The sequence below is a fragment of the Pinus tabuliformis genome, chromosome 7 (assembly GCF_031772625.1).
Source record: "Pinus tabuliformis cultivar Carrire ecotype Pingquan chromosome 7, CPIR1, whole genome shotgun sequence".
In the NCBI taxonomy this organism is placed as follows: Eukaryota; Viridiplantae; Streptophyta; class Pinopsida; order Pinales; family Pinaceae; genus Pinus; species Pinus tabuliformis.
Window position 1 is genome coordinate 568,358,686 of NC_142293.1, and position 20,537 is coordinate 568,379,222.

General features: G+C 39.9%; 1 protein-coding gene across 2 annotated transcripts in view; it reads left to right on the forward strand.

Moving 5' to 3' along the window:
* Positions 1-20,537, forward strand: part of LOC149248691 (putative DEAD-box ATP-dependent RNA helicase 29) — a 211,009-nt gene that overhangs the window by 156,091 nt on the left and 34,381 nt on the right. For both annotated transcript variants that reach the window (XM_089458516.1, XM_089458517.1), the window contains exon 10: positions 16,366-16,504. In XM_089458516.1, the coding sequence (XP_089314642.1) occupies positions 16,366-16,504 (139 nt within the window). The remainder of the gene's footprint in view (positions 1-16,365; positions 16,505-20,537) is intronic.

Consider the following 20,537-nt stretch of genomic DNA (forward strand, 5'->3'; position numbering starts at 1 on the left):
AACGCCGAGTTCCTAAATGTTTCGTGCAACATAGACTAGAAGGGTGGAAGAAATAGGCTGTGGAAAGGGGTGACTCTTGCCTCGACGATTGCTCCCACCAAACATTTATACGCTCAGGATGATGTACCTCCATTAGCTAGCCCACTGACGGTGGCACCTAGCCATGAAGCCTTTCCCCTCCGTTGCCACCACTATCATGAACACCTACGAATTGTGTTGAAAAATGTAACTAGTGTTATCCTTCATAATTGTATTTGAGTCATGATGTAATGTATTTGTCAAAAGAAAGGAAAATAAAATTTATTTTAAAAGAAAGTGACTTATTTAAGCATGGGTTTCATGCTTGGGTTAATGATTTTTATGTCAAAGGCTCCATTGTAGGCTTCCAGGGTTTGTGTCAAGATTCCTTGTCCTTGTTATTATGTGAAAGACCCTTCTTGGGCTTTATCTATAAAAGAATAAATTTATTTTGATGTAAATTAGGTCTGTTAGGCCTCCTCGACCAAGTCGGCCTCAACCTGGATATGTCGGCCTAATTAGGAGGCAGAATCTACTATATAAAGACAACTACTCGACCTGATTTGGAGGCTTGGACCACATCCAAAAGAAGTTCGATCTGTAGTAGTTGGAGGAAGAAAAGAGAGCGAAATCCCTGAGAAGGAGGAAAAACTAGCAAAGGAGAAGGAAGTCTTTGTCAAGCAAAAGAAGTCGAATTCTCTCTCTACTACCACACGTGCGAACTTTTTGGGTTGTTGGTAGGGCTGAAATTGCAGACCTGAAGTTGGGACGAAATTTTGAAGTAGCCTGGCCGAAATTCTGAAGCAGTAGGGCCGAACTTATGTCTTTGATGCAATATTGTTGAAGTTGATCTTTGAAGTTTGGAAGGACAGTTTGAGGGCTGACTTGGTGGAGTGAGGAAGGTCTTTTGGTCAAGTCTAGGGTTTTCGTTTGCCTCAACTTGATTTGAATCTATTAGTGGAAGAGTTTGACTGGATTTTCCCCTATGGAGGAACATAAAGAAAGTTAATAAGACTACAAAAATATCCTAAGTAATTATCAACACAAGAGAATCTTTCTTCCTTTCTGATTTTTTAACATGGTATCAGAGCTAAGGTGAAGGAGGAAAGAAAAAAGCAGCTTGAAGTTCTATTAAAAGAAGATCACCAAGGAAAGGATCTGTTGACACCTAATCCGAAACGGATGAGGTGAAGCTGGACAGTCATCTAGAAGATGAACTGATCCGTTTTGTATATGTATAAATAACAATTAATAAAATCAACCAGTTCTGTCTTGCGCTCATTAAATTGCTGGAGTTACCCTGGCCTGACATGGTATCAGAGCACAGGTCCCAAAATAGCTGTAACTCCTGCCTCTGTCCTGAGACTGAGCCCTCTGTCCTGAGACTGAGCCCTCTGTCCTGACACTGCGCCCTCTGCCCTGTGCGTTTCAGTTACACCTGAGACTGCGTGCCTCTGCGCTGCTGAATGTGCGTTCTTGATATTCAATATCCCTGAGCATTGATGCGTTTTTTGAATATTGAGGGCATAGATGCCGTATAGCACAAACCTGTGCAGTAATTCCTTCTATCCAAGCGCTGGCCTGGATTTTCCATTGGTAGCGGATTACAGTCCACCCTTCAACAGTCCTCCGTGCGCTCTCCCATACGCATATAGATTGTGCCTCCATTGATATTACAGTTAATACCTTGCCCATCGTGAATACATCGATATTACAGTTAATACCTTGCCCATCGTGAATACATCTTGAGTAACGCTGTGGGTAGTGCAGCGCAAGTGAGTTGAGTAGTATCGGTTTCTTGAGTGTGGACTCGGTTTTGAGGGTGTGCATTAGCACCATAATTCTCTACACCACCGCATTCTAAAGCAGCAGTGGCCGCCGTGAATACATCTTGAGTACGCTGCTCTTGCTATCTGCCCCCCGACTTCATCATTTTCCGTGTCTTGCTGCGCCCCTTGAGCCGTGCGGTGCTTGGAACTTCTGCGGTGTTTGGGTCTGGTCATTGGTGTTTAAAATTGGGCCAAAGACACTCCTGTATACTTCAGCGCCACAGAAAACCTTTTTGGCTGCGGCCTCTTAATGATCCCGTCTTTTTTTTCAGATATGTCATTGCTGTAACTTGGTTGAATCACCATTGAAGTTCGCTGCGTAGAGTAATGGGAATGCATGGTGGGAATGGTGTTTGAAGACCATGTAATGGAATGGTCCCTTTGTGTGTTGAAATTTTTTAAGGGTGCGTTTGTGTGTTGAAACTTGGTATAAGATTCTATTGAAGCGCTGCTTGTAAAGACTGTGGTATCGCTGCATTTTTTTTTATATAAGATTCTATTGAAGCGCTGCTTGGTATCACTGCGTTTTCCATGGAATTGCTGTGACATGAGCAGAGTATTGTCATCAGTATATGTAAGCGTTGAAGTTTTTTTTATGAGTTGTTGATTTGGCAGCACCAGCCTTTAAATATTCCACAGCCTTTTTTTTGATTGAGCAGATTTATGTGATGATAGCAGTTTGTGGTTGAGCAGTTTTGGGTCTAAAGCATCTGTAGTATTACATGATATGCATTGATATATATTGAAGTGATATATGTTGAAGAGATCCCTTAGCGTTTTTTTTTTCTCTCAAAACACAGTAGTGTGGCAGTGATATAAGAAATGGTGATGCTGATGCAAATGTTAGAAGAAAATAAAATGCATAAGGCTATGATATAAGGATTTTTTTTAACAGAAGTTTTTTGGCAGAGATATTTTTTTACAGAATGCATTCAATCATTTCTATGATAGGAATAGTTCTCACTGGCAAGGAGAACTATTCAGAATGGTCTCGAATGGTAAAACACACCCTTATCTACAATGAGCTGTGGAAAGGAGTGTGTGTCGGAGAAGAAGACAAAGACCCTGTGCAGCCCACATCAGACAAAGAACTCGCCATTTGGGAAAACAAGAACAGCAAAGCCTTTGCATTGATCGCAGCATCTGTAAATGAGGAAGTAAGTCGTCATATTTCATCCTATTCCACTGCCTTTGAAGCTTTACAAAAGCTGAAAGAACTCTATGATACACATTCTGCACTTGAAGTTGTTCAGCTCATGATTAAACTCTTCACTCTTGAACTGAAAAATAATGATCCTCTTACTCTTGCATCTGAAATAAAGTCTATAGTGCATGATATTAAATCCACTAAGGTTGAGCTGGATATCTCTCTTATTGCCTTTCTCAAAGCACTCTATCCTACCTACTCTAACTATCTTGAGTCTTTACAAGCAAATGGAAATCTTAAAGATATAACCTTTGACACTCTTGTGAAAAAGTTTGCTGAAAGAGAGAAAGCCTTTGGAAAGAAAACAGTCCCTGAATCTTCTGAAGAGACTGTTTGCCTTGCTCATAAAGAAAAGCATCCTGCTCAAGATTCTACAAGAGGAAGAGGTGGACGAAGAGGAAGAGGAAGATACTTCAGAGGCAGGGGGGCAGACATCCTCAAGCAGAAAAGGCAGATCTGCATTGCATTCGTTGCAAACGAAATGGATCACATGATGCTTCTACATGCAAGCTACCATGGGACAAGGTTGAGCAGAGAAGAAATCAACAGAAAGGTAAAACTGATGACACAGACAAAGGTAAAGCACCTGAATCCGCTCACTATATTGAGGCACAATGTAACATTGGAGTAAATGAAGATTTGTTTAATGCTTCACTTGCTTCTTCGAAAAATGACTGGTTGCTTGATTCAGGAGCAACCTGTCATATGACTCATAGGAGAGATTTCTTTGAAAATTTCACTGACAATGTTGATGGAGCAGTATACTTTGCAGATCAGTCAAAAATCAAGCCATCAGGGCTTGGCACAATTAGGCTTAAACTGCCTGGTCTTCCAGACTTTCTTCTGGATCATGTTCTATATCTCCCACAGCTGAAGAGAAACTTGCTGTCCCTAGTCCACATCCGCCAGCAAGGTCACTCCATTCACATGTTTGATGGCAAGCTTGAGGTAAGAAAGGCATCTGACCACTCACTTGTCATGAGGGGTATAGAAGAAGAAAGACTCCTTAAACTGCAAGGAACCTCTGCTCATGCACAACATTTCTCATATATTTCTCATCATGAAGAAGGTGCACTTCCATCAAGTTTATTATGGCATGCTAGATTTGGACATTTAAACTATGATAGTCTCCGCTTGTTGAAGAAAAATGGTGTTGCTGGTTTGCCTACCATTCCTAGAAAACATAAACAATGTGATGCTTGCATTCTAGGAAAGCATAGCAAACAGTCTTTTCATGATTCACATTCAAGAGCACATAGGAAGCTTGAACTTATTCATTCAGATTTATGTGGTCCAATGCCTGTTCCTTCTGCAAATGGAAATAAATATATCATGACATTTATTGATGATTACACCAGAATGTGTTGGGTTTATTTTTTGAAGAACAAATCTGATGCTTTTCAAACATTCAAGAATTTTCATAAATGGATTGAAAATGATGCACAATCTCATATTGGGTCTATTCGCACTGATAATGGAAAAGAATATACATCAAATGAATTTGAACACTATCTTCGCCAACATGGGATTAAACATCAAACAACTGTGCCTTATAATCCTCAACAGAATGGTGTAGTTGAAAGAATGAACAGAACAATTTTGAATATGGTACGATCCATGCTTTTCTTAAAAAATGTAAAGACAATGTTTTGGGCTGATGCTGTTCTATGTGCTGCATATATAAAGAATAGATGTCCATCTAGTGCCATAAGAAACAAGACTCCTTATGAATTATGGTATGGACATGTTCCTTTGGTAAAACATCTCAGGATTTTTGGTTCCACCTGTTATGCTTTAATACCAAAGGTACATAGAAACAAACTTGGTGCTAGAAGTCGTAAGTGTATCTTCCTGGGGTATTCAAACACATCTAAAGCATACCGCCTTTATGATGAAGTAAATAAAAAGTTTGTTCTATCTAGAGATGTCATTTTTCTTGAATCATCCAAATCTGACAGTGTTGTTGAGCGGCAACTTGATCGCTTGGATAGATTCACAAAACTGAAATCATTCCAAGAGTTTGATAATCAGATTCCACATCTTGAAGGGGGGATTCCTATACTAGATCAACATGTGGAATCTCCTTCTGAAGAACAATCTCCCCTGCATGACACTCCAACAACGGATGATGCTTAAAGTGATGTAATTGATAGAATTGGGAGACTTAATCTTGATTCAGTCCCAACTCAATCAACAGAACAGCCTGGACCATCTCAGAAAGGTCCCCCAAAGTGGCTGACAAAGACACTTGAAAGTGTTCATCCTGATGAAATTGGAAAAACAGGAACCAGAAATACAAACCGACAAGATGGAGGTGATGTAGATAACTCTAATTCACCTGTTGATATGGATATTACTTATGATTGTGAATTGAACTTTTCTACAGATTTTGAACCAACTTCCTTCAAAGAAGCTGCTTCTCATGATGAATGGAGAGAAGCGATGCAGAAGGAGTATGATGCCCTCATAAAGAATGGCACTTGGAAGCTGGTTGATCCTCCATTTGGAACCAAACCAATTGGCTGCAAGTGGGTCTACAAGAACAAGTACAAAGCTGATGGCTCACTTGACAAGCACAAAGCTAGGCTTGTGGCAAAAGGTTTTGCACAGAAAGAAGGGGTCGATTATGAGGAAAATTTTGCTCCCATAGCAAAATGGGCCACCATCCGGACACTCTTTGCACTAGCTGCTCAGAACGGTTGGAAAGTCCATCAAATGGATGTAAAAACTGCATTCTTGAATGGAGATCTAAAAGAGAATGTTTTTATGTCCCAGCCTGAAGGATTTGCTGTGAAAGGACATGAAAATAAAGTATGCAAACTTGTGAAGTCCTTGTATGGCCTCAAACAAGCACTACGAGCCTGGTATGAAAAACTAACTGAGCATCTTCTGAAACTCAACTTCAAACATTTTGATCTTGATGATGCAACTTTATTTGTCAAGAAAGTTGGCAAAACAGTTGTATATCTTGTGGTATATGTAGATGATCTTTTAATGACAGGGAACTATGAAAGCTATATTGCATCCATAAAGAAAGAATTAGGAAATTTTTTTGAAATGACTGATTTGGGCTATGTTCATTACTATCTTGGCATTGAAGTAACCCAACATCCAAAGTCCATATTTCTTTCTCAAAAGAAATACATTGGAGATTTGTTAAACAGATTTGGCATGACAGAGTGCAATCTTCGTACTACTCCAATGGAACAAAACTTAAAGCTCACATCTATTGTAGGAAAGGAATTTGAGGATGCAACAAAGTATAGACAGCTTGTAGGAAGTCTCATCTACCTCACTACTACCAGACCAGACATTTCATTTGCTGTTGGAATCCTCTCCAGGTTTATGCAAAAGCCTTGTGAGGGACATTGGTCTTCTGCAAAAAGAATTCTAAGGTACTTGAAGGGAACTCAAGACCTTGGAATCAAGTATACACAGGTGGACGACTTCAACTTGATTGGATACTCTGATTCAGACTTCGATGGAGACAAAGAAACTGGGGTATCTACTTCAGGATATGCTATGAGTCTTGGATCAGGAGCTGTCTCCTGGAGATCACGCAAACAATCAGTACCAGCAGATTCCACAACAGAAGCAGAATACGTGGCAGCAGCTGAAGCAACAAAAGAAATTGTGTGGCTCAGGAAAATTCTTGAAGATTTGCAGGTAAAACAAATACAATCTACTCCACTCATGATTGATAACACATCTGCAATAAAGTTGGCCAAGAATCCAAAGTTCCATGATCGTACTAAGCACATCAATACTAAATATCATCTGATCCGACATCATGTTGAGGCCAAAACAATCAATCTCTGTCATTGTTCCACAAATGAGCAAATTGCAGACATCTTCACCAAAGCGCTTGGAAGAGAAAAGCTTGAAAGATTCAGAACGATGCTTGGACTCACCAACATCCCTTCAGATTAAGGGGGGGAATGTTGACACCTAATCCGAAACGGATGAGGTGAAGCTGGACAGTCATCTAGAAGATGAACTGATCCGTTTTGTATATGTATAAATAACAATTGTCTAATGAATAAAATCAACCAGTTCTGTCTTGCGCTCATTAAAATGCTGGAGTTACCCTGGCTTGACAGGATCATATAATAAGAAAATCCTTTTATCTATATCAAGTGAAGGAGATATTATAAAGTATATGGCAGCCTCAATGAAGATGAAAAATAAGTTAGAAAGAGTCTCCAACTACAAGGCATGGAAGAAGAGGATGGATCTTACTCTTGCTAAGCATGAAGTTTTGGATTTTGCTCAAGGAAAAGTTAAGAAACCTACAAATGATGCAGGATAGAAAAAGTACAGGGAAACTGACATCTGGGTGATGAATCTAATAGTAGATGGAGTGAAGGACAATCTAATACCATACATATCCAATATAGATTCTGCACAAGAAATGTATAAGGCCCTCTTAGAGTTGTTTACTATCAAGAACATTGGTCATATAACTAGTCTCAAGAATGAACTAAGAACAATAAAGATGACAAAATATGATACTGTATCATCATATTTTGTAAGGATCTCTAGAATAAGAGATGAAATCCAAGGTATTGATGAAGTTGTATTAGAGAAAGAACTCGTGATTGCTGCACTACTAGGTTTACCAACATCTTGGGGCTGTTTTGCATAAGAAATTAACAACTGCAAAGATACACCAATCTTTGAACAAATGTGGAATGCATGTTGTCAAGAAGTAGCCCGCATCTCATTAGTAAGTGACAAAATGGAGGATGAAGAACACAACACTTCAAATGCCTACTTTGCTCATCACAAGAAGTAGGGAGTACAAAAGAATTTTGAAGGACTAAGGATGAAGGTTGATCTATCAAAGATAGAATGCTACAATTGTCATAAGATGGGACACTACAAAAGTCAATTTCTTGAAAATAAGAAGAGAGAAAGAGAACATGCAAATGTTTCCGATGAAGCTCCACTTAAGAAAAACAAGACTGAAGAATCCAAAGTCAAAGACTTATTTGCTAAAGTCTCTTAGGGATAATATCCCTTGCATATCCTTCTACTTAAGTTTTACAATGTTTTCTTTTATGTTTTGACTTCTAGAGTTCGTAGATCTAATATATCTTATTAGAACTTTTTTGATAAGTTGTAGGTATCCCTCAGAAAGGTTGGATTAAGAGGGAGCCTTCACTATTTTACCAAAAGATAAGTATATTGTTCTTTGTTTCATCTTTCATGTTTGGTTTCCTCCTCACATCGAGATTTGTTTGTATTGTATATTCATGACCTTTTTCTTTGTATTTTCCTTGGTAAGAAACTTTGCAGGTTATGGAGGAAACTTCAAAGGAAAGATTTGAGTCATGAAAGAAGCTCAGTTGCAAAGGAAGCCCTTCAGAATGATACTTTACAAGGTTTGTTAAAGATCAACTCATGGTCTGTCTTAGATGACAAGTTTTGTTGCAAAAAGGTATTATCATTCTCACTTGAAATTTGTTTTATATTACTGACATCTTTATGTCTAGGGTTTTGAATCATAAAGATTCTTGCTAGGGTGATTAATCATTAGATTGAATCTACCCTTGTTATAGTGTCTCTTGTCATTTGTTCATTTTGTGAAAACACTATCCTTTAATGCTAAGGGTTCGTCAATGTCAATAATGAAACCCTAGTCTACTTTGGGAAATTGGCTTATTGATATTGGTGCTTCAAGGCACTTCATTGGATACAAGGAAGCTCTCTCTAATTTGATAGAGAAGGAAACAAACTTGGAGATTATTCTTGGAGACGATGCCACCTATCCCATAAAGGGTGTAGGGAATGTTACTCTTCAATTGAATTAGGGTAACACGATTCATTTACAAAAATTTCTATATGTACCTGATCTCAAGAAGAACCTGGTGTCCATTTCGGCAATGGAAGACAAAGGTTACAAGGTGGCATTCATCAATGGAAAGGTACGTGCTTGGAAAAGGAATTTTAAAGATGCTTTTACTCTTGGGTTCAGGGTTGGCACTTTGTATCAAGTTGCAGGAAGTCCATTGGGGACCATGTCGTGTGACACATCTCTTCAATGGCACCAAAGGTTTGCCCATCTTCATTGTAAGGCCCTACCCGATGTGAGACAGATGGTGACAAGGATGCTTGAATTCAAAGAAGAGCATGAAGGTACATGTCCGAGATGTACCGAAGGAAAACTTACAAGGGGACCATTCCCCTCATGTAATAGCAAGACCACAGATGTGGAACAACCTGAGGGGTTTGAGATTCATGATCGGGAATCTCATGTATGTAGGTTGAAGAAAGCTCTCTATGATTTAAAGCAAGCATCCCGAGCTTGGTATGAGAGGATTGATAACTATCTGATGAAGCTGAGATTCACTAGGAGTGAAGCTGATCCAAATAATTGCTTTAAGGTTGTGGATGATAGACCTCTCACACTGGTACCTTATGTGGACGACCTCTTTCTTATAGGTACATACCCTCTCATTTACAAAAGTAAGAGGGAGTTGGATTCCAAATTTTAAATGGTGGACTGCAAGCCTGTAACTACCCCGATGGAGCTTAACTTTAAGAAGTTATGTGGTAGTGCTGCCGGACATGAATTGGGAAATGCCTTTGAGTTTCGTCAACTCATAGTAGCATTGATGTTCTTGGTGAACTCTCGTCCAGATATATGTTTTGCAGTTAGCATGTTTTGCCAACATGTCGCTGAGCCTCATCACTCACATTGGATTGGTGCCAAGAATCTTCTGAGATATCTTCGGGGCACAATCACTCATGGAATGAAATACACTGCCGGAAATGTGAGGCTGCATTGTTACTCTGATGTTGTCTGGACAGGCAGTATGATGGATCGCAAAAGCACTTCTAAGTGTTGTTTCTCTTTGAGTTCTGCTTCGATATCTTGGATGAGCAGGAAGCAGAAGTCGGTTGCTTTGAGCATCGCTGAGGCCGAATACATAGCTGCGAGTATGGCCTCCTGTGAAGCTATCTAGTTGAGGAAGCTCTTCAGTGAGTTGTTTGAACACGTGTTGAATACCACCGTGATCCTCTGTGACGACTAGAGTGGGATCCGATTATCAGAGAATCTCGTATTTCATGATCGCTCCCAACACATAGACATTAGGTACCACTTTATCCGGGATATGGTACGTCGAGGAGCAATAAGGCTCCATCACATTGGGACTGATGTTTAGGTCGCCGATATTCTAACGAAGCCCCTGGCAAAGGTAAAATTTTTGACTTTCCAAGAATGACTAGGAGTCATGGAGAGACCCTCTCCTGAGGGTCCTGTATGATATGGATATTGAGCTTTGGGAGCTCCGGGGGGCATGGGGTACTTCTTGGAGCGATGAGCAACCATAGGGTGAGTGGTTCAACCTTCCCCTAGTGGTTTGCTATGTAGGCAGGATGAGTTGTACATCCTTCTCCTACAGAGACACAATCATAGGGTGAGTGGTTCAACCTTCCCCTAGTGATTTGTTGTGTACAGGATGAGTGGTTCAGGTTCATCCTTTTCCTGTTGAGATATCCTACCCATGCAGTTTAGGACTCATGGGAAGTACCTCTCATTTGGCCAATGAGTAGGGAAATGAGTATAGGGACCATAGTACAACTGATGGACGGATCGTGTACTACCGTATTCCCTATGCTAGGATGATATTGATCTGTGATCAATATGGAACTGATTTCGGATCAGTAAGCGTGGTATAAGACACTCTTTATTTCGAACTGATTTCGGATCAGTAAGAGTGGTATGAGACACTCTCTATTTGGGACTGACTTCGGGTCAGTAGAGAATGGTGTGATACATTCTCGATCACTTCTTCTTCATAGTTTAGCAGAGCAGAGCATAGTAGAGCAGTGCAGGGCACTGCATTGATGGCAGAGATAGTACAGACTAGCAAATGGAGTTCTCCCTAGTTGAGAGGGAGTGTTAAAATTGGCAACTAGGGCCAAACTCCATGTGGGTCATCTTATTTATGGAAGCTGATATTTTTCTTGGATTCCTGTCTTCAAGAGGTGTAGGATTGATCTAAATATCATCCGATTCCGACATGTATTTATGGAGATATGAATTTATTCATATTATTGACAATTTGTCAAGGTTGCCAACAATCAAATTACCCCAACTTATCCTCAACGTTGCATTATAAATAGAAGAGGTCTTCAAGTCATTTTCACACAATCACATCTCTTGTGACCTCTCTCCACTCGTTTGGGTTTTGGTGGAAGGAGAGGTCTAAAGGAGAAGCCTTATACGTTGTCCTAGAGGAGATCTAACCCTAGCCGCATATTTAAAAGAAATAGATGCAGTCAAAGAGAAGGCTCCCATACAAAGTCAAGGAAGGTCTAATGCTGCCCTAGCACGAGTGCTAAAGGAAGGAGACATAGCCGCAGTAAAGGAGGTCTATTACGCAGCTGAAGGAGAAGCCCTAGCTACAGTGCAAAGGTGCTCCACCTGTAGGTCTAAAAGAAGTCTTAGCCGTAGTTGTGAAGGTGCTTTAGAAGCCCTGTACGCAGTAATAAGGAGGCCCTATTTTGCTGGTAAAGAGGAGCCCTGATCCACTGTTCAAATAGGCTCCTATCTGCAGCAAGCCGCAGTCAAAGAGAGGCTGCTATTCACAGTCAAAGGAGGCTCCAATTCGGTGTTCCAACTCGCTGTCAAGAGGAGCCTTAATCCGCTGTTCTAAGAGGTCTAAATCTGCAGTCAAGAAGCCCTAGCCACAGGTTTAAGGAGGCCCTAGCTGCAGCAAGAAAAGAACCCTAGACGTAGCATAAAGGAACCCTGCTAACAACGTGAAAGAGGCACGGATTAAGGGACTGTTTGGGCATCCCTTTTGTGACTATGTGAGGCTAGTTTCTTCTTGTAAGAAGGCCGAGTTAAAGGAGCAGTGGAACAGATCTGTTGGGGTAACAAAGAATAATGTTTATGCTGCCTGGAAGCTACAAGAAAACTCTGTGATAGTGTTGATTTGGGGTAGCATCGGATGTGCTCTAGCCACAAAATTTGGTGGAGAGGTTGGGGCACATGAGATCTCCAATACGTAGAAAGGGTTTGGGCAAATTCTAAACAGTTTGGGAGATATTAAAATAATTAATATTTTTAATGGAGTCCCTAAATTTAAACTTAGGGAAATTAAAATATTAATGTGGATCAATATAAAACTGTGTTAGAATGGTTCAAAAGACATGGATCAAGCCAAATCCAATCTTAGCCGTTGATTAGGGACTTAATCTCGGCCGTTGAGAGGTCAACAGGAAAAGTATAAGAGCAGGCTTGAGGGTCGCTTGGAGAACACACCAAAGTGATCAGTCATTCTATTCTCTAGAGCAAGGTTTGCTAAGAGAGATAAAATCAGTGATTGGAGAGTAGCTGAGGGGCATTGAGTACAGAGAGACAGAGAGGTAGAGATAGTGCCGGGAGAGCAGCAGAGCAGCCAGAGAGAGAGACGCAGGAGTAGCCAGTTCTCACGCAAGGCCATGCAGAAGCAGCTAAGTGCTGCGTAGAGCACTAGAGGGGCCAGCGTAGCTGACACAGAGGCTCAGAGAGTTGACGTAGAGCCAGCGCTGGGCTAGGAGAGGTTGACGCAGTCCAGATTGGGTAGACGCTGGGGTTTCTGGGGCAGATTGGTGCTGAGTAGCTTCCGGAAGGATTATCCGGGGTTTCAGCTAGTAGATTTGTCAGAAACTGAGAGGTATTACTGCCAAGGAAATTCTCTGTTGGGTAGGCCAGTTTCGGCACCCAGATTGTACTCTGATATTGCTTAATAAGAAAACCCTTAGATAGCTGCATTTTTTTTTCCGCATTGGGGTTTTCCAGGGACATTAGTCCAAAAATAATGGTTTCATATGGTGTGTTTGTTCTTGTTTCTTTTAGTTGCTGATCTGTAATATGTTGAGCATGCACTAGTGTTTATTTTTAGTATTTACATTGTAAATAACTTGGAGGGTTTCTAACTAAGTAAACTTAGAAACTTCAACAGTTAGGCCGAAGGCCATAAAACCACAGTCAAGTATTTCGTATGGGTGTTTGAGGGCTTATATATACCCAGATCATCAGCATAATCTAGGAGCTGTCTTGTGAGATAATACTGCTGAGATCAAATGCTATTTTAATGACTGTTGGAGGGCTGTATGATGTTGCTGTAATAAGAGATGGACAGAGCCATTGTCAAGGGTTAGTAGTATTGCGTTGAGGATTAGTCAGCTAGCAAGGAGCAGCATGGTGGTGTAATCACCTTGGAGAACCAGTTGAAGAATGAGGACTGATAAGTATGCCCTCACCTGAGTTCAGAACTGCAGTCCTTGGTATCAGATTTGCAACTTCATTGTATCATCTTTATGGTGAAGATCTTTGATGTTAGATCTCCTATTTGGCAAGTCAGTATTGACTTTAATTCATTGTACTCTATCTCTATCTCTCTGCTGAACTATTGAAGACTAAAGAAGATTTGATCAAGGGTTTCCCCACATTGGGGTTTGTCCCTGGCTGGTGCCACATCTTGTGTCCTCTTGTCTTGGCTTGTTTTCCACTGTTTATGTTTATGTTCTATCTGCACTTTACTATCATGCTGATGTGATTGCTAATCTGAATATTGACATTGGGTTAATATGAAAAATTGAAGTAAATTGCTCCAAGCATAGAACATACCTAAAATTAACATTGTGGGATTTTGCACTACACACGCACAACCAATGACGGTGTTCACATACTCCCAACTGAGAAGAGGAGTATTGATGTGGAATGTAATCCCAACATTGGCATATGTTTCTATGAAGATATAGCCTTGTAACATCAGATAAATAACATCCACAAGCCAAAGATGGCCCGCAAGGCATGAGACCAAAAACACAAACGATGTTAGTACTGGTGTGCAGGAGAATGCTAGCACATCAACTGGGGACTTGCACCTCAAAGCTTCTGGATTGGAAAAGGTTTTGGTGCAATGAAGCAAAATAGGAAAACATCTTTGTCTGATCTAGAGATGAATTTTGAATTTGTTTACAGCTCTGCTAATGGTTGCTGTCCTGTTGCCACAGTGGCAAATCCCTAGAGACTATTCTCCACCCTTTCTGCAACAACTTTGTAGTGGTTCCATTCTCCTTTATGAAACATCTATCTTTATCTGATTTAAGCTGGAATTGTTGCTTTGCAGTCTGACTCACCGAGAACGACTTCTTCTTAGGCCTGGTGTGCATAACGTAAACACAGTAAGTGTATCTTTAAGAGCTATAATAGTCATCTCCTTTGGGATTGTCCTTGGTCTTTGATGATTTGTACTTTGTCATCTCCTAAGGCAACTGTTCTCACTGTGACTTCCATTATCATCCAGAGAGGCATGATGGTACTTTTTATATGTCATATGCCTCGTGGCACCTGCATCTATATAAACTGCCTTTTTAAAGTTTAGGTATGTCTGGTTATGAGTAAATTAATAAAAAGAGTATGCAATCTCCCTTTTCTTTCTCACTAGAGTATGCAAAAATGGCGTTGCTTTACCTGCATCCACCTGTCTCTGCAGCCCAACCTATGAACCTTGAATACTTGGGGCATGTTTGATATGAGTAGGAGTGACATGTATCTTTTACTAATTTGCTTTTTCTGTCTGTATCACTTGTCTCTAAGGGGCATAGTTGGGGTTGGTATGCTGAGTTGAGTGCACTTGTCTTGCATGGGCATCTAGATTGAGACTTTATAGCAGTTATACCTGGAAATCTTTTTTGGTCAGGCAGGAATGCAAATGCATTTCTGGGGACTAGAAACTGACATGAAAACTCCTTGGATATTTCTAGAAACTGCTGATCTGTTTCTTTGCATTTTCTAAAAACTCGACCGGAAGCTCCTTGAAGTCTCCTACTCCACATGCTGATTTTTTTTCATCTTTTGTTTTGTTTGTTTTAAGTTAAAATAAAAAATAGGGTCTCAATCATCCCATTGCTGGCCTAGAAATCCTAAAACCTTTGTTGTTTCCTTTTTGGGTTCTTAGCATTCTGTTCTCTACAAACTCATTTTCTTCTGTTTCCTGTTTCGTGTCTCCAGAACTTTTATCATCGCAGCTACCACCTCAAACTTACTATACGTGGCACACTGGCTTCATGACAACCTCCTCTATTAGAAAGGAGAATTTTTCTAACCGGGCACCTGTAGTTTAAGACATTTTTCTCTTGCCACAGCTGCATTTGCCCCTTATTTGCACCATGCAGCACTGACGGATTCCCTTCACTTGATTCTCCACCAATGCTCTGGGGTTGCCTTTGGAAAGAACAGCACTGAAAATCACAGATGGGATCTCCCCTGTCCTGACCCCTTTCTGCTAGCTAATGTTTGACCATTTCTTTCTGTCATTCGTCCAAATTTTGGATGGTTATGTTGACCCATCTTACTAAATGGCGATGCATGTATCATATGTATTTGGATATGTTTTAAATTTTAGGGCAATTTTGGGTGGATGGGCCAATTTTGAGTTGAGAGAGATCATTTTATAGATTTGGTTTTCGATATGCAAACTATGCTCGTTTGAACCTGAAACAAAGGACCAAGTCAGGTTTCAATGCCCAATCTTATATAGGATTAGATGGAGATACTACTGGCTCTTTTTTGGATACACACTATTTGCATGCGAGCTTAAATATTCGAACCAGTGATGCTTTACATTTATTATTAGGTAGGTCATTTTTTTACTGGTACAGACTTTCAGGTCAATGGGATTGACTAATGACACTTTCCTATCCTATGCGTGACAGTCTGGGTGGAAAGCTCTGTGTTGATCTGAATGAAATAAGACAGAACAGTTAGTGCACTACGTAGTGGTGTACGCTGCACAAAAAAGCTGGTAGGAGTGTGTGACATTGGCAGCGAGTCTCAATTCTGAGGGTACAGAGCACCTGAAATTGGGACAAACATATTAAACGATCCTTCCCTTTAATTTGGTTATGGGTGTAACGGGAGACACTGTTATAGTCTTAATCTTACCTCTGAATTATTCAAGCAAACTTTGGAGAGTCTAATCAGAAAACCTGTGAGGTTGTGGACACATATTGGATTTATGGTTATGTATATGTGTATATTTGTGCTTGCTATTATGCTTGTACATTTAGTTCCAGGTGATTATGTATCTCTATATCTTTGTGTTTGGTTTTCTACTTACATGTTTATTTCCAGGTAATTTTCTTTTACTTTCAATTTTTTAGATGGGTCAAAATGTCCTGTCGTTACCCTTCAACATTAATATAATATTTGATTCTTTATTGCTAATGTATAAGTTGAGTTGCTTTTGAAGCTCATAAACGTAAAGTTAATATCTCCCACTGATAAACATTTTCTACTTCTCACAGGTGAAAACTGAAAGCGGTTCAATGATAAAGCCTGGCAGTGGTGGTTTATACAAGAAGTGGAAGGAGCGTTCACACATGCATATATCTGTTCATGGACAAGGGGATGATAATCATGCCAAAGACAGCGAAGGTGCAGCAGGTAGTATTTAGTGCAATGTTTTTCTTTCCTAAACAATCTATGCTTTAAATTTCTCTGGCTTGACTTCTTATAGAATTGCGATCGAGTGGACAAAAATAGCCAGTTTTCTCTGCCTATGATATTAGGTTACATTCCTAGTACAAGAGTTTTAACTTCCAAGAAGACAGTTTTATTCCTCTCTCTCTCTCTCTATATATATATATAGCTAGCTAGTAAATGACAGCATTCGTTTCTCCACAGCTAGAACATTCGTTGGTCTTCCAAAAGACAACAAGACACAGAATTTGTGTTATCGTTCATGTGTAAGCATGTCAACCCTGGAGTCTACCTGGTTGCCCTCCATATATTTCTTTATGGTATGAACCATGTCTGTATTGGGCATACTCAAACATTCTCTATCTGTATCTCGATCCTTAAGGTGATTAGTTTTAGTTCATTTTTTTTGTTTAATTTTTATTTTGTCAACAATGAGTAATTTCAAGTTCAGGTTCCTACAAACATTAATCTAACAGAGCTATTGCCAAAAGTTCTGAAGTAGCAACTATATTGCTTTACATATTTGCCTGAAATAAGAAAAAGCATGCAATATCTTCTACATTAACATTAAATTTAGAAGGCTGGCTTATGGAGAGATCCTTCTTGCGCCTGGGATTCATCAGCTTGATTCTTCTTGCTGGTTTCTGTTCTTGGATGAGCTGCAAGGTCCGATGGTTCTGTATTTCTCTTTTCCACAGCTCAAAAACCCAACAGAGTCCCCTCATGTGTTTAGTGAGATGCAGTATGCTGAGCTTCCTTCATCGTACATTTAGCAGATTTTCAATACCATCAATCCTAGCATTCACCAGCATCTTTTCTTGTAGTGCCAGTACTTCCAAACATTGTGTGAACTCTTGCATTTCTTTCTTCGTCACCCACATGGTTTGAATTTGTACTATATTTTCAAACATGTCTCTTTTTCTCCTGAACTTCCATTAAGAGGTTCTCTTCCTACATCTGGTGCCATTGACTCATCTGTAAGGTTGCCTTAGTCAGCTCATTTTTATCTTCAGCCATCCCTTTTTCATAAACTTGCAGTTGCCGCTGTATATCCACTAACTTGCACATGACAATTCTACAATTGTGGCATTGGACCATGCTAGAAGCCAGACGAAGGTCCAAATGCCACTGACATCTCCACCAGGACAATGATCCAACTCACCATGCTGAGATGTTCTCTTTCTTAGTCTCAAGTTGGAGCAGAATTGCCAGAATTGGAAATATAATTGGAGCAGAATTGCACACTCCAACTAGCACATGTCCATATATTTTGTTCTGCTGTCAGGTTGATGCACAGTGTTGGAACTTGGGGACAAGAAAGGGGGTCTTAATTCTATGGCCTGTCTACCTTGCATGCTTCTCCACTAATCCATTATGACTTGATCCTTAATATTTCACGATTAATTCAAGTGGGTGGTGGGCTTTGCATCCCCCATTTTTTCACTTGGTAATCCCTCTTCGATTTGAGCACATTCGTTGGCAAGAAAATCCTGCTTTTTTATTTATGATTTGCAAGCCTTGAAAGCAACAAATGGATTCATAGTGCACGGCCAAACCTTGAATTTGTTTTATCATTCTCTTTAACCCAATTGAATGGGGTTATAAAACTCAAGGGAGAAGTGAATGATCTTGGGAAAAATACTGAGAGGGGAGGGTGGGGAGAGTGAATCAGTATTTTCAAATCATTAACTTTTCATTTCATATTCTGATTTTTGTACGTGACTTTACTGAAGGGAACCCACGTGTATATGCGACTGTTCTTAAGACAACTAGCGTACATCCAATAAACTTATGTTTTAGTTAATTCCTCCTCCGTTTGTCTTGAGCCAGTGCATCAATACTTTATTAAACATTATATAATGAGTAGCCATGTGCACTAAAAACAGAATAAACCATCACACATAAGCAACACACATAAACACCAGGATTTAAGGTGGAAATCCAATGCGGGAAAAAACCACCTGCCGCTGTTGTCTCTATCTTCTTTTAAATATAAAGAAAAGATTTTACAATCTTGTACTAAGACAGACTCATACCAGTACACAGGCACCCACCTGCAGAACGCTACAACCTTTGCTCGTTCTCTAGCTCCTACTGGAAGGGAGCTCCAACCCCTTGGCTCTTGTATTGGCGTGAACTTGTATCAGTACGCAGGGGCCAACTTGCAGAAGGCTACAACCTTCACTCGTTCTCTAGCTGCTACTGGAAGGGAGCTCCAACCCCCTGATATGATTTACCATCGACCACTGGAAGGAAGCTTCAACTCCCTCAACTCTGGGGACCACGTTTCATAAATTTTCATACTGGATCCACCCGTGACAACACATCATAATTTGTAGGCCACGTTTCATCAAATTTTCAGACTGGACCCACTACCAACATTTAAGCTCAATATCAATCATCAAACTGTAACTCATCACTGTAACTCAATCATCAATCTCTGACCCAACTGAATCAACCAATCATTGAAACCCAATCAACTGAAACTCAATCAAAAACTTAACCAACCAACTGGAACAGTTAGATCACTATAATCAGAATACCAAACAACTTAGAATACATCGCAAAAACCAGATCCTGTTACTGTAAACCCTGATCAACCATCTGTCAAAATGTATATGGTACTTTACAGTAGAAAACTTGCATGTGTACACGCCTTTCATGAATCATACCTGCCTACAGATCTTAAACCTCTAAAAACTAAACAATTGCGATTCTGAAACAAACACTGGATCATACTCATATCTACTGCAACATTTTGAACCAATCACAACACTGTTTTTGATCTTCAATCTCAATCAACAAGTAACTTCAACATTCTTCAATTAATCAATTCACAATCAGACCATCACTGTTTAAGCACAGATCATCAAGAAGACTTCATTGACAGACAATAGAAACACATCAGAAACTGATTCACTGATCAACAATTTTTTTTTATCAAAATCCTACTTTTTGTACGCGCTTTCTTCAAATCATATCCGCGTGTGTACGCGCTCTTCAAGAAAAAAACCCGCGTATAGATCAAGAAATACACACGACTTACCAGTGTCACACCCGCATGTGTACGTGCCATGCAGGCTATAAAACCTGCGTACAGATCTGCAAGTTCAGAATCAAATCTTCACTGCAACACAAAACTTCAGATATACCCAGATCTCGACATACACAGACAAATCATGTGTTAAGACACCATCAACACAAATCAAATCATCCCATAACCATGATTGTCATCTTAGATCTATTGGATCTGATCCATCATCAAACTCCGGGTGCATACTTAGTTTAGATCAAGCAAAGCATCAATAGCCCATAACATGAATATTTGCTTCAGATCTAACTATTGATAAAATTTCTATCACTTGCACACTTTTGCACACAAATGACCACTTTGATCTTCATCACCTTATATAGCTTAGCCTTTTTCAATACCATAGGTCAAAACCATACTCCAGTTGATGGTTTTCTTAGACGGGATCAAAACATCCATTGCTGGGCTCAATACCACAGGGCAATACCATGGTAAGGACCCTTGGTATTTAGAATACCATGGTGCGGAAACTGTACGTGCCTTTGCTTCTTCATACTCGCGTCTGTACACAAATTTTCTTAACAGAACCTGCGTATACTTTTTGAACTTTCAACTTTATCATACCTCTGCCTCTAAACTGCTATGCCTTTGCCAAAACACTCTGTCACATTTGTAAAACACTTTGTCACATCCTGTTTACATCTTCAACAAGTAGGTTTCCATCAAGAGACAACTCATCAAGTAGGTTATCATCAAGGACAACTCATCAGGTAGGTTGCCATCAAGGACAACACCTAATTCATAATGCCAACAAATGATGATGGAAGAGTCCCCTAAAACTAAGATTTGCTTGACCCCACATGCATTCGATTATTGCAATCCTTGCAATACCACCAAATATTCTGCTTCATTGTTTGTTATGTTACATAGACCCTATTATTGATCAAATTGTATGCTAGAATAGTG